At 49.8% G+C, this 23,845-nt stretch overlaps 2 protein-coding genes and 1 long non-coding RNA gene across 13 annotated transcripts in view; 2 read left to right on the forward strand and 1 right to left on the reverse strand.

The window, feature by feature from the left end:
• FCMR (Fc mu receptor) lies at positions 1-18,481 on the forward strand. Of its 11 annotated transcripts, none has more exons than XM_081485572.1 (8): positions 1-130; positions 7,051-7,386; positions 8,156-8,287; positions 9,366-9,588; positions 11,319-11,455; positions 11,779-11,937; positions 12,320-12,378; positions 14,965-18,481. In XM_081485572.1, exons 1-8 carry the CDS (start codon positions 94-96, stop codon positions 15,139-15,141), a joined length of 1,260 nt encoding a protein of 419 aa, XP_081341698.1. In that variant the 5' UTR covers positions 1-93; the 3' UTR covers positions 15,142-18,481. The 11 variants fall into 11 exon arrangements, with proteins under 11 accessions (XP_081341698.1, XP_081341699.1, XP_081341702.1 ...); XM_081485573.1 differs by having other exon boundaries at positions 7,054-7,386; XM_081485576.1 differs by having other exon boundaries at positions 13,158-16,818.
• The window catches only part of IL24 (interleukin 24), a 23,082-nt gene continuing 15,881 nt past the window's right edge, over positions 16,645-23,845 (reverse strand). Inside the window, exons 2-7 of the mRNA XM_081485584.1 lie at positions 22,430-22,644; positions 20,865-21,062; positions 19,712-19,774; positions 18,691-18,849; positions 18,031-18,102; positions 16,645-17,122 (exon numbers count right to left, since the gene is read on the reverse strand). Coding sequence (XP_081341710.1) covers positions 17,039-17,122; positions 18,031-18,102; positions 18,691-18,849; positions 19,712-19,774; positions 20,865-21,062; positions 22,430-22,633 — 780 coding nt within the window. The 5' untranslated portion in view covers positions 22,634-22,644 and the 3' untranslated portion in view covers positions 16,645-17,038. The remainder of the gene's footprint in view (positions 17,123-18,030; positions 18,103-18,690; positions 18,850-19,711; positions 19,775-20,864; positions 21,063-22,429; positions 22,645-23,845) is intronic.
• LOC145504527 (uncharacterized) lies at positions 20,820-22,611 on the forward strand. The gene is made up of 2 exons (XR_014052270.1): positions 20,820-21,192; positions 21,434-22,611. It is a non-coding gene; the product is annotated as an uncharacterized LOC145504527 (long non-coding RNA).

A 23,845-nucleotide genomic window follows, 5' to 3' on the forward strand; every position in this document is an offset into this window, starting at 1 on the left:
GAGCGTCAGACGGCGCAGGGCTCCTGGGTGAGCAGCGGACCTCTGTCCCCCTCTCTGGGGGCCCTTGGCCGGGACCTTGCTCTGGAAGGAGCCATGGACCTCTGGCTTTGGTTGCTTTACTTCCTTCCAGGTAAGTGCTCTGGAGAAACACCTTGGACGCCGTACGAGGACTGAATTGGTCACAGGTAGGGGAGTGGCTGGGTATCTCTGGCTCTGAAGCTTCTGGATGAATTTATTTGTAAACCAGTACCTGGGGCAGGACAAGGGTGGAAACCCTCCCAGCTCCCAGTTAGCACCCCTTCCTCCTCTCCAGACATGCCCCCTGCCCACTCAGGTGTTGACTCACAAGGCTGAAGGTGTCAGCTCTCCCAGGTGTTAGCCTGTTAATCTGGGATCTTAAAGCAAGTGCCTCCAACGTTCTCTCTTCTTACCTCTACATTCTTTCTTTGGTTCTCTTATCCCCTGAATTTTCAAAGTTCCAATCTAAATGAAGACTCCCTGATCCATTTGGTAGGCCTACTTCCCTGGGTGGCTCATAAGGTAAAGAATCTGCCTGCAATGAGGGAGATCTGGGTTTGATCCCTGAGTCGGGAAGATCCCCTGGAGAAGGAAATGACAACCCACTCCAGATTTCTTGCCTGAAGAGTCCCAGGGACAGAGGAGCCTGATGGGCTACAGTCCATGGGGTCACAAAAAGTCAGACATGACTGAGAGGCTAACACTTTCAATTCATTTCCGGAGCTTCATATCTTGATTTACAACCATCTCTTGGGCACTCCCACTTCCATATCTCATCAAGATCAAAAATACAACAGGCCTGACACCTAACCTCAGATATCTCACTGGTCACCAACTAAATCAGCTACTCTGTCTTCACTACCTATGATATCACCTGCAAAATGCCAAAATAGCTTTTTACCCACCTCTTCCCATTAACCTGCAACCAGACTTTGACCCAGCTGATGGCCAATTCATGTAGTTTCTCGATTCACACTTACCAGGATGAGAAGAAATGGCAGCCTCTATTAGAACAGAGGAGTGAAAAGAAAAGGAACAAAGGAGCAGCTCTTAACTACCTCCCTACTTTCTGCAACCCGACAGCCTTTGGCTCCAAACCCACTTTACTTCTTCTTGCCTCTGATCATAACAACATCCTTCCCAACAACCTTCCACGCCTCCTACTGCCAACTGAACCAAACTCCTGAAATACCAACTCCTTCCTTGGCCTCCACTTTTACACTCTGAACTTATCATTCTCCCCAGGACCTTCCTAACCTCCAGCCAGCATAGCTCCCTGAACCTGTGCTGGACCTCCCTGCCACCATGCCCTTGCTCATGCCATTCCTTCTGCCAGGAACACCCTTCCCCTCACCTCCACCATTGATGCGGCCCTTCAAGCCCATCTCAACCTCCACCTCCTTCTCTACACTTTCCAGAGCCCCTTCTTTTGAACCTCAATATTTTATTGATTCAGTGGTAAGTTTCTTGGGGGTCAGAGTATTGTTTATTCATACTTGCTTTCTTTGTGATGGCTGGAGTTTTGAAGAAAGGCAAATGTTTGAGTCAAATGTTGGAAGTCCCTAAAAGCCCAAAGGAATGAAGTTTTAATGAAATAGACTCTGTGACAGGTAGTAGGACATGGGTGACCACAGTGGATGGTTAACCAAGCTTAGGCCTGAGAGGGAAGAGGGATTGGGTGAACATGGAAGATGTCTAGAAGCGAAGGGTACCTGAGTTGTAGTCCAGCAGTCTGTCCAGAGCAATACAACTATTCTAGCCAGAAGAGTCCTTGCTCTGGGCTTCGTCCTTCTCCACTGGTGCCAGTCCCCACAGAGTGAGGAGTTCAAGACCCAAAAGGATATGCTTACCCCAAGCGCACATCCATACCCCCTCTGCTAGACCTCAAATTACCTGTCCAAATGACTCTGAATCCATCTTCAGTGACTCTGCAATACTACCCTGGGTCTTCTATCCTAGGGTTATCTCTTGGCCTGTAAAAGTGGATACAGGTGGATGTTTGGGAAGGAGATGGGGTTTATACATGCAAGCTGGGTCATCCACCATGTATATGCCAGGACTGTTGTGGAGTGGGCAGGAGCTAGGGATAAAACTGAAGGGAGAGGGGCCAGAGCTGGAGGCAGAAAACTTGGGGCCATTTTCCCCTGCACAGCCATGTGTGAGAATGGACATCCAAGGAGTGTGTAAATTTGTCAAGATAGGGGGATAGAATATACTTTATCTAACAGTTTATTAACCTGGTGATTAACTTTAAACTATTTAGACTATGATATTTGGGTCTTATTTGTATTCCTGCCCAGGTCCTGCAAATATGGGGGTGGCCCTGGTCCCAGAACCCAGTGCATGAGGCATGAACTACAGGCTGTATCACCTGGGGCCCCAGGTGGAGGTCCACAGTAAAGCAAGGCATAAGGATAGGATGCAGGCTTTCAAACCTTTTTTACCTTGACCTATAATAGTAAGAATGCACACACTTGATGCTGTGACATAGTACACAAACACACACCTAAAACTTACCCTTAATTCTTTAATATGAGGATGACTCTAGGGCTTCAGCACTTGGATGAATGTTGACGCTTTTTTCGGAGATAGGAAGAGCTTGTAAAGGAACAGGTTTTGGAGGAGAAATCAAGAGGCTTTTTTTTTTCCCTTTCACCATTGTAAGTGTGAAATATATCTTAGATGTTTGAGTGAAGTCCAAGTGAAGGGATCCAAAAGGCAAGTCTGGAGCTCAGAGGTAAAGACAAGACTGGAGATCCACGCAGTGCTGAGATCTAGACAGAGTTGGCACTAAAAGCCATGGGAGTCAATGAGCTCTTGCGGGGAGACCCAGGGAGGACAGAGAAGAGGACAGGCCCAGGGCCAGGCCCTGGGGTGGTGCAAAACTGAGAGGGAAGGAGTAAAAGAAGTAAGCGAGGAGAAGTAAGTGAACAGATAAGAAGAAGTAAAGAGATGGCAAAGAAAAGCCATTGAGAGGGTGATGTCAGGGAAGCCAGGAAAGCATTTCCAGGCAGGAAGGCTCTATCCCACCAAATGCTGCCAAGAGGATGAGAATAAAAAGACAAAGAAGTGACCATCCAACATGGCAACAAGGAAAGTTTTGGTGACCTTGACTGGGGCAGTATCAGTGAAATATTGGAGACAAAATTCTGACAGATGTAGGTGGAAAAGGAACTAGGAGATATGGGATTGGATTCAGTGGTTTTGAGAAAGAGAACAGGAGAGGGGTAGTTGCAGCTGAAGGGGAGGGGGAATGTCGGCTGAGGGGTTTTCCAATGTGGGCATTATCAGGGCATATGTGTGAGCCATGTTTACACTAGAAGAGAGGAACCAGCGAGGCAGGCATAGAAAGGGGGTGATTGCAGGAGAGAGGCTCTGTAGAAGGTGGGATGGACTCAGGATCCAAGGCAAAAGACTGGCTTTTGAGAGACAGCAGATACTCCATTCACAGCAACAGGACCAAGGCAGACAGCAGGCCTGGACACACACAAGTCTGTGTGTGCAGAAGTGGAAAGCCGCTTGGGATGTTTCTCATCTTTTTTTTTTTTTAAGAGCCCTTCTCCATCTGATAAACGTAAAGCTCTCAGGTCAGCTTCCTTCTTCCAGAGATCCTGCTGTGACTGGAGTCAATAGGGTCCTCATCACCTCTCCTGCCTAGAAAATCAACACTGCCCAGAATCCAAAGTCTATTCCCAGAGCACAGCCACCAGACAAGGCCTTGGGGGCCTAACCCTTATTTTGTATTATGAAAACAAGATTTTTTTCCATGTTTCAAACATATGCTGTGCTGTACTTAGTGACTCAGTCATGTCTGACTCTTCATGACCCCATGGACTGTAGCCCGCCAGGCTCCTCTGTCCATGGGGATTCTCCAGGCAAGAATACTGGAGTGGGTTGAATGGGTTGCCATGCCCTCCTCCAGGGGATCTTCTCAACCCAGGGATCAAACCCGGGTCTCCCCCATTGCAGGTGGATTCATTACCAACTGAGCTACCAGGGAAGCCCAAGAATACTGGAGTGGATAACCTAGCCCTTCTCCAGGGAATCTTCCCAAACCAGGAATTGAACCAGGGTCCCCTGCATTGCAGTTGGTTTCTTTACCAGCTGAGCTACCAGGGAAGCCCATTTCAAACGTATATTTATATCCAATTACATGTTGAGAGTGACTTTTTATACCACGTATATCCCTCTCCCCTGTCATCACCACTGAAAATCAAATCACTGATTCAGAGATTAATGACACATCACAGCTTCTCTAAAACATCAATATTAAACAGGCTGATTCCTTTATACATACTGCTACTCCTCCCTTTCTTCCCTGGAATCATTTGGAAAAGTAATCATAGGGCTCAAAACTGTAAAAATTCAAGGGCACCTGGGTTGCTTACCTAAAAATGCAGATTCATAAGCAGATATACTCACCCATTCTAAGCAGATATAATCACCTTGCTGAAGGGCAGGACCAGGTCATCTGCATCCTAGCAAGTTCTCCCAGAGGAGTCTTATGTATACTGTGCCTAAGTTATAAACCTGGAGGTTTATCTATCTTTTTTTCTGTTTGGGAAGTCTGCTTTTGGTTGAAAGCTACTATGAACTCCAAGGAGAGTAGAATCTGGTCATTTTCACCTTGCCCATTAATGCTTCCCTGGGACCAGAGCTCAGTGTACCCAGCAGCTTTCCTTGTGCTTCATCCATCCAAAGTTTGCACAATAAGGATGTCCCAGTCAGCTCTGGTTGCTGTAACAAAGTATCATACATCACGTGGCTTCCATAATAGTTCAGGAAGCTAGAAGTCCTAGATCAGGGTGCTGGCAGATATGGTTTTCTGCGAGGGCCCTCTTCCTGGTTTGCAAATGGCTACTATCTCCCTCTGTGCTCACATGGTCTCTCGTGTGAATAGAATAAGGACACTGATCTCATTTTGAGGGCTGCACCCTCGTAACCTCAGCTAACCCTCCCTACCTCCAAAGGCCCCACTCTGTAATACGGGAGCTTCAACACATGAGTTTTGGGCAATACAAACATACAGTCCGTAACATAGGATCTGGGCAAGCCAGAGGGTGACCATCAGTACCCCACTGGGTAGAGAGAGGCCACTGGAGGGGTCTGCACACGTCATGACCCCTCTCTGCTCTGTCTTGCCTCTGCCCATTTTACAGCGCCTCACCCTTGAGAAAGAAGCTGGCATGCCCTTTTCTGGCTGAGTTGGTCTGAAAACATTTGCGTGCTCACTCTCAGGTGCCAGGCTTTGCACACAGGTGTGTGTGGTACCTCTGGACATACGGGGGATTCCCCCAGCCCCTTGGTTGGGTCTTTGTCCTTTGAACGGGTCACCCTTCTACTGGCATGTTCCAGTCACAGGGCTGCCTCCCCCATTTTAGTTTCCAGGGTGTTTAAAGCAGAGGTGGGTGATTCGCATGAGGGCTTTCACGTCAGGTCACACATGTCTGGCAGCCCCCTCTGCTTCTCCCTGCTGTGCTAACCAGCTGCACATCCAGAGACTGATGAACTCCTGCGAATGCTCCCCTGCTAGCCCTTCTCTGGCCTCCTCCACCCTGTCTCACGCTCTCACGGTTGTTTCCTCCTCTTTCCGGGTATCCCCATCCTTCCCTCCCCCTAGAATGTCCTCCTCAGCTCATCTAGAAGCCTGCAACCCCACTTCTTCCCCTGACTCCTTGGAGCGATTCTAAATGTGTGCTCTGCAGATGAATTTCAGGAAGCCTGTGAACACCCCTCCCCTCCTCATGAACACGACATGTCCACTCTCCTCTCTTAGGCTTTATGGGGCCAATTCTCACTGTCTAGAAGGGTTTCTCCTCCACCTCAGTCCCCCTAGCCTCACCCCAACACACACACTCCATCCTCTGAATCATCTTCCCAGAAATATATGGACCCTTGTTGGACCCACTTCGTTGACAATCATACTCAGCCTTACCCTTTTCTCCAGCTTAGACCTGCCTTCTCTCCACCAAGCATAAGCTTATTGATGTCAGGGACTCAGGAACCACACCTTTCACTCCTCCCTGCTCCACGCCAGCCCCAAGGCACACACAAAGTGTGCACACGCTCAAACACACTCGTGTTTCCCTCTGTATTCCCTCCTTCGGTGAGGATGACCATCATTCTCTTAGTCCTCCACACCCAGTCCTTCAGGCCACAGCTTACACATCCCTTTTCCCAGAAAGCCTTCCTCAAATTCCCCTCCGTGGCAGCCTGGATCAGGTACTCCACTTGCTGCTTCCAAGGAGCCCTGTATATCCACGCCACAGGATTTATTACACTTTGCTGTAGTGGCCATCAATTTGTATCACTCAATAAGTGACTCGCCCTGTGAGGGAGAGATGTCAGTTAACTTGTCACATGAACATGATTCAATAGATGCCTGTTAATGATTGAATTTTAAAAAGCTGGAGGAGAAAGAGTTGTTTTGGTTGGATGGATCCAAGCAAAGCAAAACTAGACAGAAAAAACCTGTTTCAGTAAATTTCACCATGCCTCTCGGCACCACACTGAATCACTCGGGGATCACATGCTGATTAGGCGGGGGCAGTTCACCATAGCACACCCCCTGGAGTGGGGTGGACATTTTTACTAGATTCTCAGGGGGTTGGTGTCTGGGTCCATAGAGGTTCAGGTTTGATAATAAGGCGGAGGACTACATGAAGTCTTGGGCTGGGGAGAGACTGAGCCTCGGGCATAGCGCTAGGAATGGACATAGAGCTGGACCAAGGAGGTTAACAGGGTTGAGGATGGAAAGAGGCTGTGGGTGCATCAGGGAGGCTCAGGGCTGCTCATGGGGATGGAGTTGGATGCAAGGATGAGTATGAGGCTGCGCTGGGGCCAGTAAATAGTAAAATTTACTATTTAAGTGACTTCTAGAGACAAAGCCAAGAAGAGTCTCTGTTGGCAGACAGTTTAGGGAGATTTCGGTGGATCTCCTAACTAGAAAATAGTAAAATTTACTACAACAGGGCTGTGTTGGGGATGTGGCTGGGGATGGGGCTTCCTCTCACTAACTCCCCTTCCCTGCAGTAGTTGGAGCCCTGAAGGTCCTTCCAGAAGTAAAGATGGAGGGAATGCTGGGAGGATCCGTTATCATCAAGTGCCCACTTCCTGAAACGCATGTGAGGATATATCTGTGCCGGACCATTGACCAGTCTGGAAGGTGCACCACCGTGGTGTCCAGCAGCAAATTCGTCAGGGAGGAATTCAAGCACCGAGTCACCCTGAAGCTGTCTCCGGACAAGAATCTGTTCCTGGTGGAGATGACAGAGCTGACCAAGAGTGACAGTGGAGTCTACGCCTGTGGGGTGGGCCTGAACACAGACCGAGGCAAGACCCAGCAGATCATCCTGACTGTTCACAGTGGTAGGTGCCCCACTCGATGGAGGCTCAGGACACCCAGGAAACGTTGCCACTTGGGAAGGCTGGGACAAGCATGGGGCCACAGCAGTCCCCACACCCTAACACTGCTGCCGTACCAGCTAGTCCAGTAGAAATGGGATCCATGGGGCTGTAACCTCATAGAGTCATTGAACTTCATGATCCACCAGATTTTCTATCCAAGCCGTATGAAAGGAACAGGATCAGTGCGCTCCCAGGTGGTACCGTGCCCACCTTTCCCGGGTCACGAGGCAAGTTGAGGGTGGGGGTGAAATTGAGGACAAGCTCTGAGACTGGAGGAAACTGGAAGCAAAAGGACATAAGCAGCCCTGTAATTGTCCCACGATAAATATCAGGGATAAATATAAAGGAAAGACAATCATTTTTCAAGCCACAGTTGATGGCCAAATTTGTTACTTTATATGATCCTTTCCTTATTGCTCCAGAATCCCTCCTTTCTCCTTTCTTTCTCCACTGACTTTCTCAGACATACACAGTACCCACTCAATAATCTAGATTTCCAATGGTCTCTGATTTTGCAGAAAATGCCCACTGCGTTAGGGTGAAAGAGGATTTTTTTCCCAGGGAACACCCCAGCCCAGTTACTTTTCTGCTCCTCTCGTGGGCACCATGTCCTCATCCCCTTATTTCCATCTACCCTGGCTGAGTCAGCCTCAACTCATGCCAGCAGTCCCTCCCCTGGGCCTCAGGCTGATGCTGGAGACCACCAATGGACTTCTCTTGCCTTTGGTAGTTTACAAGCCATCCTGGGAAGAAGAGTCGATGCCTGAGCCTCCCGCATGGTTTAATAGATTTCTACAAATGCACATGCCTCCTTGGTTCCAGATGTCTGCACATGCCAGTTCTTTAGAATTCATATCCAAAGGTCAGTTCCCCAAAGCTAGGGCAGGGGAAGTTGGGGAAATTCTATGTTACTGTGAAAGCGAACGAGGGGATATGTGTTCAGTTCATACAGTGGTTGGCAGAGCAGAGCTGAGTCTCACATGTGTATTTGCCTGTCTTGGAAGAGGGAACCTCCTTGAGATCTGCATTCCAAGGCTTTTAAGCCCATCCCTCAGCTACTTGGCACTAGTTGCAGTACTTACATATCACCACCAGGTGGTGCCACGCATAATGAAGTTTATGCTCCATTCACAAAATCTAGCCCTTCTATGAATGACTAGGAAACCAAGACTGGGCAGACATTTCCCAGCCAGAAGTCCTCCTGCCTTCTGCTCCCCATATGGCTATCTTCCATTTGATGGCTTACAGTAATTTAACAGCTCTATTTTGCGACAATAAGATTAATAATTATTATACTAATGATATTTTACACTTCTATCACTTTTCTGTCTTGAATGTATTTTGACATACAATGTTTCCATCATATACTCACATGTTCCCTGAGAGGTAGACACATTAATTCAATATTGTTACACTAGAGGACTCTGCTGGCCCTTGCTGCTGCTGCTAAGTCGCTTCAGTCGTGTCCGACTCTGTGCGACCCCATAGACGGCAGGCAACCAGGCTCCCCCGTCCCTGGGATTCTCCAGGCAGGAACACTGGAGTGGGGGGCTAATGTCACTGAGCTCATTATATACCCAAGGTTGTGACTGACAGGTGTGGAATGGGAGAGAATAGACAAACACATAGATATAACACAAGTCCGGGTGGGAACTGAACTACAATCAAGGTTTTCTCCATGGTTAAGAGGAGGGAAAGCTCTTCTGCCTGGGAAGTCAGGGAAGACTTCCTGTAGGAAATGGAATTTGAAGCAGATATAGATAGAAGGGATTGGGTGTAGATGGCATGTTCAGAAGGCGTTTCAGGCAATGTGGATCGCAAGAACAAAAGTAGTCTACATAAAAGCGAAGAATGTGTTCAGGAAAGAAATGGTTGACCCAGGGCTACTGGAAACTAGAGTGTGAATATGGAAGGTCACTTTTTCCTGCTCTGTCCTGCAGTAACCACACCAGCTCAAAGGACCGAGTCTCCTCAAGCACACCACGCCTCCCCAACCCCCTCAGTCACCCACCGCCCCCGAGTTTCCAGGGCATCTTCTGTAGCAACTGCTGAGCCCACCATCTTCCTGCCATCCATCACAACCTCAAAAACCTCAGCTCAGAAAGAGCTGCTCAGGCTCCAGATGGCCAGCTACACCCACCAAACCAAGCTTCACAGACAGAGGTAAGATGCCTCCACCGTCCAGGATGGGCTAAAACTAGTCAAAGGAGACTAGAGTTAGGAGATCCACCGAAATCTCCCTAAAGTGTCTACCAACAGAGACCCTTCTTGGCTTTGTCTCTAGAAGTCACTGTGAAATATAGTATAGCTATATTTATTATAGCTATACTAGTGTTATAGCTATAACATTAACTCATTAGTCCTATTAACAAGAATACACACATCAGTGCTCCAGCAGGAGATCCTGTAGAGATGAGATAAAGATCTTTCAGTCATTCAACATTTATGCAAATCTGTTTTGACAGGGAAGAACTAAATGAATATAAAACTAGCTACTAAACCATCAGTAATTTAAAAATTATTTTTGCATGTTTCCTTTTACTTTTTCAACGTGGCTACTAGGAAATTTTAAGTTATGGGTGTGACTCGGACTACATTTTGTTGGCCAGCTCTCATCTGAAGGATGGGGTGCAGCCCAGGAAAGTGCTGCTATCGACCACTAGAGGGCAGCATTAGAACAGACTCCAAAGAAAACCAGTAATACTAGCGAATTATTTTTTGCCAAAGCAAATATAAAGGGCTTCCTAGGTGGCTCAGTGGTAAAGAATCGGCCAGCCAATGCAGGAGACAGGAGATGCACGTTCTATCCCTGAGTCAGGAAGATCCCCTGGAGGAGAAAATGGGAACCTGCTCCAGTATTCTTGCCTGGAAAATCCCATGGACAGAGGCGCCTGGTAGGCTACAGTCCATAGGGTTGCAAAGAGTCCATAGGGTTGCAAAGAGTCAGACTCGACTGAGCAATTAAGCACACACACAAGCAAACGCAAACGTTTGCGAAGAAAGGCATTTCTGACATCATTTGGGTCTTACAACTAGGAAACTGAACCCATGAGAGCAAAGTGGTTACAAACAGAACCAGGACTTCTGATTCCTAGTCTATTAAACCATAACAGCCAACTAGTGGAGAAGAATTCAAATTAACTCAACCAACATGTTCTTAAATCTCCACTACATGCCAGGCATTGTGCTATGTCCTGAAGATGCAGAAAAGTTTAAAAACACACGATATCTAGGTGTTATTTTACTAATACTAGTCTTGACTGTGATAAGTGTTGTAACTGGTATGAACAGAGGAAGTGGTGACACAGAGAAAAAGTTGATTCTAGTTTACCACAACCGGAGAAGAAAACGAGGACTTATGTAATGGATAAGGAAAGTAAGATTTCAACATGTAGAGAAAATGGAGGGAAGACCTTCTAGGCAAAGGAAGCATCATGAGAGAAACATCCTCTCTTCCATAGTTATCAGAAACTAACTCATTTAAAATCTGCAGTCATCTTGTGAAGAAACTGAGGTGCAGAGAGCTGGAACTGACCTTTGTTGACCGCTACTTAGGTCAGATACATTAAGATCTTTATAGCCGCAGTTTTATTTCATCCTTAAACTGTTCTGTGAAACAGGTTTTACTGTAACCATTTACTGGGAAATGAGGCTCAGAGAAGTTAGGAAACTGATTGAAGATCACACAGCCAGCAAAAAGCTAAACTTGAACTTTAATCCGGGTTTCCTGACTCCTTAGGCAGGCCCTTTTATGACGGGGGTGGGAGGTGAGAATTCTCTTATCAAAAGGACAAACCTGTGAACCGCCTTCAAAAGTTGGCCCTTGGGGTGCTGCCTTAAGTGCTCCTCCCTTCCTGACCTCTCCTTCCACTCCCCGCTCCTCCCCTGCTCAGAGCCTCCAACCAGGGCCCGGGCCCTGCGTCTGGGATGGGAGAACAAGGTGTCTTCGTCCTGATCGCCACCATCCTGGGTCTCATACTCCTGGCGCTTCTGGGGCTGCTGGCGAAAAGGATCGTTCAAAGGCGGAAAGGTGAGTGGGTCAGGCCCAGTGACGGAGAGCCCAGAGCATCCAGCTCCCTCTGATCCCCCAGGGACACTCAGGAGTTTGGATGAGCAGACTGAGTTTGAGGGGACTTGGGATGGGGCTCGGTGGTCTGGACATGGGGACGGTGAGGAGCGCGGCCCGGACCCTGCAGGGAGGGCCAGCCTGTTCCACTTCTGAGCGGAGCACCCTCAGGTCAGACACTGCCAAACAGCGGGGAGGGGGTCGTCTTTAGTTTTCTATAAGACTGGGAGAGTGCGGGCCTCTGACACCCTCCTTCCTCTTTCTGTCCCTGCGGCTTGGTTGAGAAGCTCTCTCCAGGCGGGTCCGCCGACTGGCCGTGAGGATGCGCACGCTGGACGCCTCCCAGCGGGCCCTGTCCCAGCAGCCGCGCGTGTCCCGGCGGCCGCGCACCCCGAGCAATATCTACAGCGCCTGCCCTCGGCGGCCCCGCGGGGTGGACGCGGCTGGTGAGCCAGCGGGCAGGCGGGAGGAGGGCAGGGCTGGGCGTGCGGGCAGGCAAGGGGGAGAAGGTCGTGCGGGCGCGAGGTGGGTCTGGGGGAGTGGGGGGAGCCGAGGGAGGTTGGGGGCGGGGCGAGTCTGGGGGGGTGGGGGTGGGAGCGAGGTGTAGTGGGGGTGGGAGCGGGGTGGGGTGGGGGCCGGGGCGAGGCGGGCACGCGAGCTGGAGCCCCAGAAACCGCGCGGCGCAGAGCGCGAGCCGGGAGACCCGCGCCTCCAGGACAGCCGCGGACCGGCGGGCAGGGCCCAACGCCCGGGAGCTTCCCGCAGAGCTGGGGGGCGGGGCTGGGCCCTGGGCCCCGCCCTCATGCCGGCCCTCCCCGTCCCCATCAGGTGGAGGGGCGGCACCGCCCCCAAGCCCCGGAGCGCCCGCAGCCTCCGCCCCGACGCAGGTAAGCCCCGCCCACCGCTAGTTAGCCCCGCCCCACCGTAGGTAAGCCCCGCCTCGCCTCAGGCAAGCCTCGCCCCGCCCCTGATTGGCAGCTGCGGCTCGAAAGGGAGGCCCCAGACCTGGGCGTGGCCCCGCACGCAGTCTGCGGAGCTTCGGCTTTGCCGAAGGCCGCAGCGTTTCCCATCCGCTGCCGGTCCCTGTGTCCGGGAGTGAGTATCCGTTTCCTCCTTGGACGGTGCCGGTAGACGACTACCGAACAACTGTGGTAGACTTAGTTACCTGGCTTCTGGCCAAGCATTTCTCATGGGATAAATGGGAGCTTAAGTAGAGGATGCTAGATGACGACTGTACAAATACGGAAAGGGTTTTCCTGTGTAAGAGATTGTTTCTAGTAGGTCTTAAGTGGGTGAAAGTTACTCCGTTTCATCTGAGGAAGTACTTTCTAGTAAGCCCTCTAAGATGAGAGGAGGTTGTTTATTGAAGGCAGTTAAGCCTGGCCTAGAGACATGGATGGGCTTCCCTGGTGGCTCAGCTGGTAAAGAATCTGCCTTCAACTCCGGAGACCTGGGTTTGATTCCTGAGTTGGGAAGATCCCCTGGAGAAGGGAAAGGCTACCCACTCCAATATTCTGACCTGGAGAATTCCATGGACTGTACAGATAAGATTCAACACTTTGAGTGAGAAAGATTCCTCTTGAAATCTAGGTGTGGAGTAGGGAACTCATCTTTTTTTTCTCTCTCTCTCTCTCTCTCTGATCTTTCTATTGATGGCCATTGGCAGGTGTGTGAAAAAATGTTAAACTAGTCTTCTTTGTCTTCCCCAATTAAGAAGAGAACATTTTATTCTCTAAAGCATCCACAGTAGCTGAAACATTATTGCTTCTGGAACCAGGAAAACTAAGTGTGGCAAATGTCCCTGATTTAATTAGAGTGTAGGCTAAGCTGATGCAGCAAATGCTAAACCCCAGCGCTCGCAAGGTGGAAGCCTGTTTTCCTCGCAAGTGAAGACAGGGAGCCAGGAGGAGGTGGCCTGAGCCATGGGGTTATCCAGGGCCTCAGATGCCTTCTACCTGTTGCTCCACCATCCCCTTGTCTTATGAGTCTTGCCTCATCCGTGGTTGATGTTCAATCACCAGCACCACGTGTGCATCCTAGCACATGCTAGGGAGAAAGAGAAAGTTGCTTTTTTAAGACCAGGAGCCTGAAGTTTCACATGTCAGAGAACCACTGGGCACAGTTTAATCACATGGTCACACCTGCCTTAAAGGGAGGCTGAGAACTGTATCCCTGTGGGTCTTGCTTAAAAGGGGAGAGTGATGCCTGGAAACAGGCAACAGCTCTGTCACCATCAGGCCCAGCTTCTGGAGCTTGCCCTTGCTCAGCCCTGCTGGAGGAGTTCTCAGTAGCGTAGGTAGGCCCAGCAGTGCCCATCAACTCTACCCTTTGTGGTTCAGTCACTAAATCACGTCTGATTCTTTGTGACCCCATAGACTGCAGCATGCCAGTCTTCCCTGTCCTTCACTACCTCCCGGAGTTTACTCAAACTCATGGCCATTGAGCCCTTTTCTCTGAAACTGTTCTGTGACCACATATGGCCTCAAGTGGGCCTGTACCTTGCTCAAATTTTACCCTTCCTCCCTGTTTGAAATTCACACTCCTGCTATCAGGGATAAAAAAATCTTGATGAAACAAGTTCACAACAAGGTGCCTATGATAAATGACTGAGTATTTTAAGCCTTCACAGGGAGCGACTTTTTAAAAATGGTTAAGCCAGATCAGTCTCAAATGATGAACCGTAACAAGCAGTGGGAGATACATTTTTGAAGCAAGCTGCTGCCCATTTCCTCTTTGGTAAAGTACAGAAAGGAACAGCTCCTTTCAGTGAACGCTTGCTCAGTGCCTGCTCTGTTCAGGGGGCTGAACTTCTAGTTCTCAGTGGTTCTGTTGAAAATATGTGACTCTCCCTGCTGCGGCCTTGCTGGATGGATGTCACAATAGTTAAGCCACGCTGGGGTTGTGGCATAGCTCTGCCCTCCGAGAACTGATCCATCCTGAAGGTAGATGATCCTGAAGTTTCTTTCCGGGAAAGTGGAGCTCCACGTGGCCTGCCACCTTCCTCCCCTTCCGCCGCCCACTTCTTCCTGAAATGCACTGTCCCCTCACGTCACAGCCTCTCCAGGGATGAAAGCCCTATGGAGGTGCAGAGGATGACTCATCCTACTTCTGAATAATTCCCTGAGAAGATGCATATTTATTCCACAAGTCACATCATTTAATCCAGAGGGGAAACTCCTCCGGCAGCTGGTTCTCCTTCAGACCCGTGCTTAGTCACATGATTTTTGTCTGAGCCCCATTTAAAACAGTTCCTGCCATATTAGAGCTAAATGTTTTCTAGTTATGTAGAGCGTGAGGCACCACCCCGAAAATCCCCAGGGCTGAGCCACCTGATGGAGCTCAACCACCTCTGTGTTTTGCCTTCTGGAGGATAGCATCCACGCACACCTGGCAACTCCCACCCCACCATTGCCCACTGTGGATGCTACAGTCACCCTACCCAAACCCCGTGATGCTTCTTTGGTCATTCCCAGGTATCTGAAACTCCCTGGCTCCATTCCCCATCTCTGAAGATCAACTGTGAATATGTAAGCTTCCGCCACAAACCTGCTGCCAAGGTGGAGGACACGGATGCCGAAGACTACGTCAATGTTCCCTGCCTGACTCACCTCTCCAGCTGTGCCCCTGGGCCCAGACCTTGGTGTCAATGAGTCTTGTCTGTCTGCTGGTTCCCAACACCCACTCTATCTGTTTTCAGAATGCTCATTACTTCCCGCACCCCACCTCAAGTCTCGTCCCTGCCTGTTTGCCCCTAGCACTGATCAGTCTCCCCTCCTCCAGCTCTCCTTACACAATTTTGAGCCCTCGGTGGTTTTCAGGTGGCCTGTGGGAATGCAGAGCATTTGCCCTGTTGCCACCTGCCTCCTCTCCAAGCCATATGACAGGCTATGGACTTGCAGAGTCTTTTTGATCATAGGATCCTTGCTCCCTGGCTCTAGACCACATGGCCTTGGACTGGAGTGGAGGCATAGCTGTTGTTTTGAAAGCCCTTCTCAAGCTTGAGTTCCCCACTAGCAGAAGGTACCTGGACTGCCCTGTGAAGACACGCTTCAGCCCTGAGCTAGGAAGGGACCTTGGTATGAAACACCCCTGAGAACCTCTTTGCCCCAGTCTTAGGGCTAGCACTTACTAGTGATCTTCTGTTTGTCTGGAATCCTATGGTAAGGGCAGTTTATTTTGATGTGATGAAGGGTTGTAAATTTTCAGAAACATCCTTGTTAGTGTTAGTGACATATGTGGATACCCTCTCTAAGTCTTCATCCCTTGATCCACGAAAGTACCCTGACTCCAGTGTTTTCTCTCTTTTATAAATAGAGTAGCTTTTGTTATCTATTTATCCTTCTATAGCCTAGCACTGAAATGTGTGCATCTATCTTAGCCTTGGCCTATTTGAGCTATCCAAAGCCATTACAACTCTCTGCGTTCAGAAATGCACCTCCTGTCTGTTCCAGTCCAAGTGGCTTATGGCCAGGTGGGGAAGGACAGTGATCTGGGATTCCTGGAGGGCCCACTGTTCTGCTAGAGCACTAACATCATGGAAGAAGAGACATCCCACATCCTACCTGTATTGATCCTCTTAAGTGTTCTGAATGAGGGCAGAGTTAGGCAGACATTATATCTTTGGATTGAAATCAATTACAAAGTTCAACCAGAGCTGGAGACTAGAGAATGCCCAGTCTTGCTTTTAAGAAGAAGGCCTTTCCCAGACACACAACTCAGCCTCACGGGGCACTGGTCCAGTGCCAGAAAGCAAAGGCTCCCGAGGTCCCTGCCTTATGAGCAGGGAGTGTCCTCACAGATGGGACAGTACGTCCAGGTATGAGGACACCAGCCACAGTGTCAGCTTGACACTGGCACCCCCCAGGTGGGAGACAAAGGAAGAGTGAGTAGGATGAGAAAGAGCACCCAAGGGGCAGGGCTGGTGGGAGTGGGGTGGGAAAGGTGGACAGGAAAGGTGGTGTTGAGGGAGAGTCTGCTTTGTGCTGGGCACCCCTCTACATTCTATCTTTCATCATTTACATTTCAAACCAGTGCTCTCACCCTCACCCCAGCTTTCTGTTCCTGCAGATGTCATGACCATGTGATTTCCATGCCCTTAAGTTCAACTTCATATCCCAACATCCCTCATTATTTCTCAACAATTCAAAGACAGGTTTTAAAAAAATCCAATTTATTAAGCATTTCCTGAGCACCCATTCACTACCCCACACAGTGGCGAGGATTCTGGGGGATAAAAGAGAAACGTGGGCAGTGTCCTTGCTGCTCTCATAGAACTTTCAGTCTGACAAATAAATATGGCATCAGTTAAAACACTGATGGGAATTAAATAGAGTTGTAATAGATATAGGAATCTGCTTTGTAGATTATTCACAGCATCCAAGGGAACCTTCCATGATCGTTGTTGGGGTCACTTAAAGAATGAAGTCGTAAGCTTGGGCCAAGAACAGGACCCATGGTCAAGAGTGTGAAGTGCCCAGAGAACATCACAGGACGGGACACTCGTCTGAAATGATGCGGAGAAGAAGGAGGGTATCCTGGTCTAGGCCTTCAGAGCTGGTAGAATTTCTCCATCCAGCTCAAGAGAATGTCCATTTCTCCAAAGGCTTTGGTCACAGCTGCTTCTCTGTCCAACTAAAGGGGAAGGAAAGTTGAAGACCTGCCATGTTAGCCACAGGAATAGGTTTCCTTCTGACCCCTGAACCTGGTACGACTGTAGATCATGGGCTGTGACCCTTTTAGGATGGCCTCAGACAAAGTCACCACCCATCAGCTGTTCTCTGTGTGTGTTATCTGCTTTGGAGGCAAGGACAGATGGGTTGGTGAGTAGCCGCAAATAAGGAGCAAGGGAAAAACATCGTGAATCCCTGACAATAAGCATCAGAATCCCTGTGCAGGGTGGATTCTATCCACCTGAGACCACTGTGCAGATGAGGAAATTGAGACCTGGGTGATCCCTTTCTCTTGTATGTTATTGCTCTTCACCATTTGTTTATAAACTAGTATATCTGTTCCTCAAAAAATGACCAAAATTGGATTGTCTTGGGGAGGGAGCTGGGGATGAAATTGGAATTTTCTTTGTTGTCTTAATTTAGGAAAAGACAACATAATTCCCATAATTCTTTTTCACAAACTCGACCCTTTGAGCATCCTGGAAAATACTGCAGATGTGTTTTGGGGTTGGGGATTCTCCCTTCTTTCTCCCTCACTTTGATTCACCAATTGCCCACCTCAGGTACCCATAAAGTTCTCACTTTGGAATGTCCTTGGTAGTGAAATCATCTTGTAGGGAAATAGAATAGCATTTTAACTTGAAAACTGGCAGAAAAATTGGCCATGTCATTTGCAGTGTTTATGCAAAGTATATGGTAACTAATGCAGCTATAGTATAGCTATGCTCCTCCTAAGTCAGGTGGCTTGGGGGAAAGCTAGTTGGAGTCCCCTACATTGAATTCTACATCAGGTCCCTGAGGCACCCTCGTGTGACAGTTCAGGGTAGTCTGCTTCCAGATGGGCAGCTCTCAGTTCCCGGCCTTGATTACCTGTTTAAATGCTCGGTGGAACAGCAAAAATCGCCTGCGTGCATTCTCGCGGGTGGAAAACATCTTTTCCTGCTGGATAACAGAAAAAGAAAATTGTGCTAAGTGTCAGGTAGGAGCAGAGGTGCCTTCTCCCACTCTTTCCTAGTAATGCCAGAGGGACTAGCCTAAGAGGACAGCTCCAAATCTCACATTCCCAAGGCAGCCAACGCTGACTTCCCACCTTGCAGCAGAGACTGCCTCCTTTCATACTCACAGTAGTCTTGCCAGATAGAGGTGATTATCAGCATTTTATAGATAAGAAAACCAAAGCCCAAAGCGATTGACCACTTTTGGCATTTTGGGTTTTTTTGGGGGGGTTTTTTTGTTGTTTTTTTTTTTTGGTCTCCCAATTTCTCTCTCAAAGGCACTTAAAATAAATAAAAGATTAATTGTTTGCAAAAAAGAAAAAAAAGATTGATCACCTTGCAAATGGACACCCAGTCTGCTAGAAACAGACCTGGACTTAACCCAGCACTGCTAGTGTCCAGAGCCTGTGCCCCATTCCATGACACCTGCAGCTCCCTGTCATGGAATAAAAGCCAGGGCTAGATAAGGGAAGAGGAGTCTTCCCTTATCCACAGCGTCTCCTGTGGACCTCCGTCCCAGCGTAGTTCTACTCACACTGGCTTGCAGTTTTGACATGATGACAAGGAAGTTGTTGGCCAGAGTAGAGAATGACTTCAGGATCCTGAGTTCAACCGCCTTGTCACGGTAGTTTTTGAACACGGTGTTCACGTAGAACCTCAGCAGGGCGTGGATGAGGTGGCAGCTCTCAGTCTCCTGCGGGGTGGCGGGGTCACTGCCAAGCCCAGGCCTCTGCCCACTCTGACCCTGATGAACCACCCACATGACACACAAGGCAAGATAAGCACAGTGGAGGCTGGGATCGTCTAGGAGATGCTGCTCTGAAGCGTTGGGTCTTAAAGAGCCTTCAGACATCTTTGACAAGAGGAACCACAGGCCTAGAAAGGAAGGGCTCATCCAGGTTCCCACAGCCAGTCAGTGGCAGACACAGGCCTGGCCCCCAGGACTCCCGACCCTCATGTGGTTAGATTTCTTTATTCTCCAACCCATGGCCTCTCTAATAGCCCTGGGCAGTGATGGGCCTTGAAAAGCACCACATCTTGGTTAGCTGAGCTTTGGCAGGGAAAAGGTTTAGAAGGAAAAGAAATGAAGAGAGAGAAAACTAGTGTCCATGAACACAGGAATTGCACCCTGGGCCCCTGAGGCACCACAAAGGGGAGCTCGGCATCTCTCAGGGGTCAGAGCTTGGTGGTTTGTGCTCACTGCCTAGATGGGTGAGAAGAAAGTAAGGGCATGGAACAGGCCTAAGCAGATGGCTCTGGGCCAAGAAGAGCAGAAGAGAAATCCAGATTGATGGAGACTCTGGCTAAACAGAGACAAATGTTTACAAGCCTCAGTCCCCGCCCTCTCCTCAGGTCCGGTATTCACATACCCTGGATACTGAGGAGACCCAGCCCAGGTATTCCTCCTCTGGCTCACCACCCAGCCCTGTCCTGTGCAGGCCCAGCCAGGGACAGAAGTGAAGTCTTCTATCAGCTTCCCCTGGAGCACCCCTCACCTCACCCACAGGAGACCAGCCACCCAGAGGAGGCGGCACCCTTCCCCCACATCTGATTACCGAGACGTTCTGCAGAACCGCTTTCCGCAGCAGCCGGACACTCGTGATGTTATCTTGAGCTTGCTTGGGGAACAGAAAGGACAAATGTCTCCAGGTTGGGGGTCAGCATAGAAGCCAACCTTGCAAGTACATGCTGTTTGCCCAGACCCTTCAATCTATCCAGTCTCTTCAACCTCATAGGCCACAGGGGGGACCCAGGGAGAGCCATGATGAGCTGGCCCCTGGGGTGGAGGTACAAGTTCCAGCTCCAGAAAATCACAAATCCTGGCCTCCCAGGAGCAGATGGAACCCTAGGCATTCTTAGAGCTTTGATGAGGGACTTGTTTGATTCCTTTGGTCACTTGAGGCATGAAGAAATAAGCCCATTTTGTTTAAGAACCACTAGGAGCAGAATGTTACCTCCATCTTCCATGGAGGGCAGGGGAGGCTGCACCTCGAGGCTTCCCCTGTAGCCCGTCATTCATCCCAGTTCTTGGGTTTCCAGCCAAAGAATCCTTGAGAGGAGGAGCATTAAAGCTCCTTTGTCCTACCTCCTCATTGTGCACAAAAGTAAACTGATAGGGTGGTGTGGGGGATGGGCTTGGTTTCAAGGTCAAGATCACACAGAGGTGTCCTGTCCCAGTCCAGCACTCTCCTCTCTCCCCAGACTGCCTTGTCAAGCTCCTTCATTCTGCCTTGCACCTGGATTGTCCTTTAAGGAGTACATGTCATAAGCTGCATTAACCATTCTTTCCCAACTCAGAATTAAACATTCTTTCAATATTGAATCAAGGCCTAAGCAGGTGGGAACAAACTAGGAGGAGCTGGCAAAGCAGTCGGTGAAAACTCTGGTGGGTCTCAAAGGATCTCCCATGACTTCTCATTGGTGACGTCTTACGAAACCCTGGGACAGAGATGAAGCTCAAATAAATCAGGCTTCCTTCTTTATTCCTCGTGGGCTGTATTTCTTTTCCTATAGACTGGCCACATCTTTCTGAGCCTCAGTTTCCTCAAGTGCAAAAGGAAATGTGGACCCACGATACCTCTGACTTCACTAAGTTCCTAGGTAGGAACATGATTAGCAAGCTGCAAAGGGCTCCATAATCATCAAATATTTTCCTCTACCCAGAATCACCCCCTGCCACGGCTGGGTCCAGAACAATACTTCACTCACCACGATGTCCTTCATGGCCCAGAAGGCCTGCCACAGTTTCTGGAGAACTACGCCTTCTACTCGGCAGGGCCCAAACTGGAATTCTTGGCCCCGGACCCATAGTCCCGGGCTCCAGAGAAGCAGGATCAGACTCAGGCAGGGAAGGGCAGCCACGCGCATGGAAGAGCCCATCTGCAGCAAAGAAGGTCCAGGAGGATCCTGCTGGGGGAAGTGGGGCGCCCCTGTTAGGCAGGTCTTCGGCCCCAGGAGGGGTCCCCCTGGAGTAAGTCTCCTTGGCTCTGCCGCAGCCAGCCTCGGGGGACACACAGATGAGAAACCTGAAACTACGGTGAGTTCCTGGTGTCAGAATAGTTCAAATGTGTAGCCTTGCTGGGATGCCCTGGGGTGGGACAACGGTTTTTCAGCCCCAAGGGCCTTTCTGCCCTGCAGTCTCACACCCACTGGTCTGGTTATCCCTGCCACCCCCTCCATCACCACGCCCCTCCACTTCACACACACACACACACACACACACACACACACACACACACACACACACGCTCTGCCCCGCCTTCCTTGCTCCATTACAGTCCTCTCTAGCCAACAGCCCACCAGTCAGAATTTGACCAAGAAAAATGAAGAAACGTGGAGTTATAATGTGCCAAAGAACACGTATAAGGATCCCAAACTCAGCAGAACACATTCTCCTGTCTGAGTTCTGCCCTCAAGTCACCGGACACACTTGGGAAGGTCTTTCTTCCCTCCCCCAGAAGAAGGCCACCTCTGACTCTCGTCACCATCCAGAGGAGCTGCGGGTTTAATCCTGGCCCACAGGGACGGGAGAGCTGGAAGGTTATGGTCACACAGTCACTCTGCCGCCTCAGCCGACCGACTCACTCTTGATGCTAAGAAGTAAATTTTCAGGTGACTGAACAAGAGGAGGAATCAGGTTTCCACATGAATCACCTCTAAAGCCTTCCACTGACTGTGTGAAGAGCCGCAAGCTAGAGGCAGGGAACCCCCTGGTCTGTCTGTCATAACTGTATGCAGAGATTTCTTCTCCCTGACTCCTTGGCCCTTTGCTTCTCTTCCTTTCTTCTTTCCTCAGAGCTCGGTCCCTCCCTTTCTTACTCCAGGCCCTGGTCTCACACCCAAGGACACTCAGTCTTCCACCCCTCAGCTAGGCGGGAAGCCAGGAGAAGGTCTGTCTCCCCAGTGCCTGCCAACACAAGAGCCAGAGGAGTGGGCCCGGGGCCAGCACTCATTGTCCTGTCACTGAGTGCCAAGCGCAGCCTCTCCCTCAGAGTCTTTCTGGTCCCTTCTTTCAAACGCCACAGGCTCTTCAGCCTCTCTTGCAAATTCACCTCTTGGCCTCATAATCCTCCTGGCCTTTCTCTCCTCCAGCCTAAGCTCTTCCTGATGTTAAACCCAAGAGAGCAGCTCCTCCTCATGGCATATCTCACCCTTTACATAAACACTGACAAAGTTGGCTTCTGTGTCCACCCCCCACCAGCCCCTATGCTCAGTCAGGCAGCAGTCGGTCTAAGGCTTCAAAGCCAAGTACTCGGGAATCTCCCATCACTCACCTCAGGCCCTGGAAATGATGCTTGAGGGCTTGCAGGTTGGTGGTGGCTGGTTCCTGTCGTAGAGGAAGAAGGTTGGGCAGGCACCCCCCACACACACCGTGCGCCGACCAGGGGTGTAACAGCGGATGGAAGCCTCTTGTTCCAGCTTGGAAGTTGTTTCCAAAGTAAAGGTGTGCAGGCAAGCCAGGCTTTGTGGAGCTTCATATATATGGGGGCTGTGGGGGAGGGGCGGGGGAAGCAGAGGGAGGTGGAGAAAGGGAAACTGGTCATGCTTTCCCAGAGAATGACGTCACTGCTAGTCAACCTTCACTTTAGACAGTGGGGGCGTGGAGGAAGCAGCCCCTAGGTAAGGTGAGCACTGGGTCTGAGTGCCAGCTCTGCCATTGGCAGTGTGACGGGGGCAGATCATCTAGCTACCTCGAACCTCAGTTTCTACATCCATAAAATTAAAGCAAGCAAGCAAGCAAACAAAAGCTCTATCCCCTCACCACAGGAGCATCAGTGCCATCAAGAGACCCACCCTAGCAGGACGCTCAGCCTTCAGGTCTTCAGGTGTAGGTGGGGGGCAGACTGGAGCAGTGTTTCCAAAGCATGTTCCCCAGAATCTGGTCCTGAGGAATGCTTATCTGCAAGACTCTCTGTGCACTAAGATTTCACTCTCAGTAAATTAGAGAAGGCTGGCATGTGCTCGCCCCTCTTAGAAACCTATAGTGCCCTGTAGGAGTTGGAAGCCTGGTGTGGGCTTAATACTCCTTAACCCAGTCTTTCCTACAAGTATTAGACCATGACTCTGGGAAACACAGTCTGAGAAACACTGGACTCTGAATGAGGAGCTGGCCAACTACTGGACAAGAATAAGCTGAGAATGGCTTAGCCTGGTGACTGAAGGTAGTTTTTGTATTTTTTAATGATTGAAAAAAAAACGAAAAGAACATGTGTTTTGGGACACGTGAATGTGGGTGAATTAAAATTTCAATGTCCATAAATTTTTTACTGGGACGCAGTCACGCCCATTTGTTCACATGTGGTTTGCTGCTCTGGGTTACAGGGATGAGTAGCTGTGACTGAGGCCATGTGGCCCACAAAGTCACAAATATTTACTACTAATATCTGACCCTTCGTAGAGAGGGCTTTGGAGAAGGAAATGGCAACCCACTCCAGGATTCTTGCCTGGAGAATCCCAGAGACAGAGGAGCCTGGTGGGCTACCATCTGTGCGGTCGCACAGAGTCAGACGCAACTGAAGTGACTTAACAGCAGCAGCAGAGAGGGCTTGCTGAGCCCTGTTCTGAATTACCTTCTTGCGTGAACATTCTAAGAGTTTCTTTAAACCTGGATCCAGGCAAAGCCATGGAAATAGAAATGTGATGTGAGGGGCAGGATAACTTTCTCTAGTTCTCCTTGGAGAAAAAAGAAC

The sequence above is a fragment of the Giraffa tippelskirchi genome, chromosome 5 (assembly GCF_054371585.1).
Source record: "Giraffa tippelskirchi isolate mGirTip1 chromosome 5, T2T-mGirTip1v1.2.pri, whole genome shotgun sequence".
NCBI classification, from domain to species: domain Eukaryota; kingdom Metazoa; phylum Chordata; class Mammalia; order Artiodactyla; family Giraffidae; genus Giraffa; species Giraffa tippelskirchi.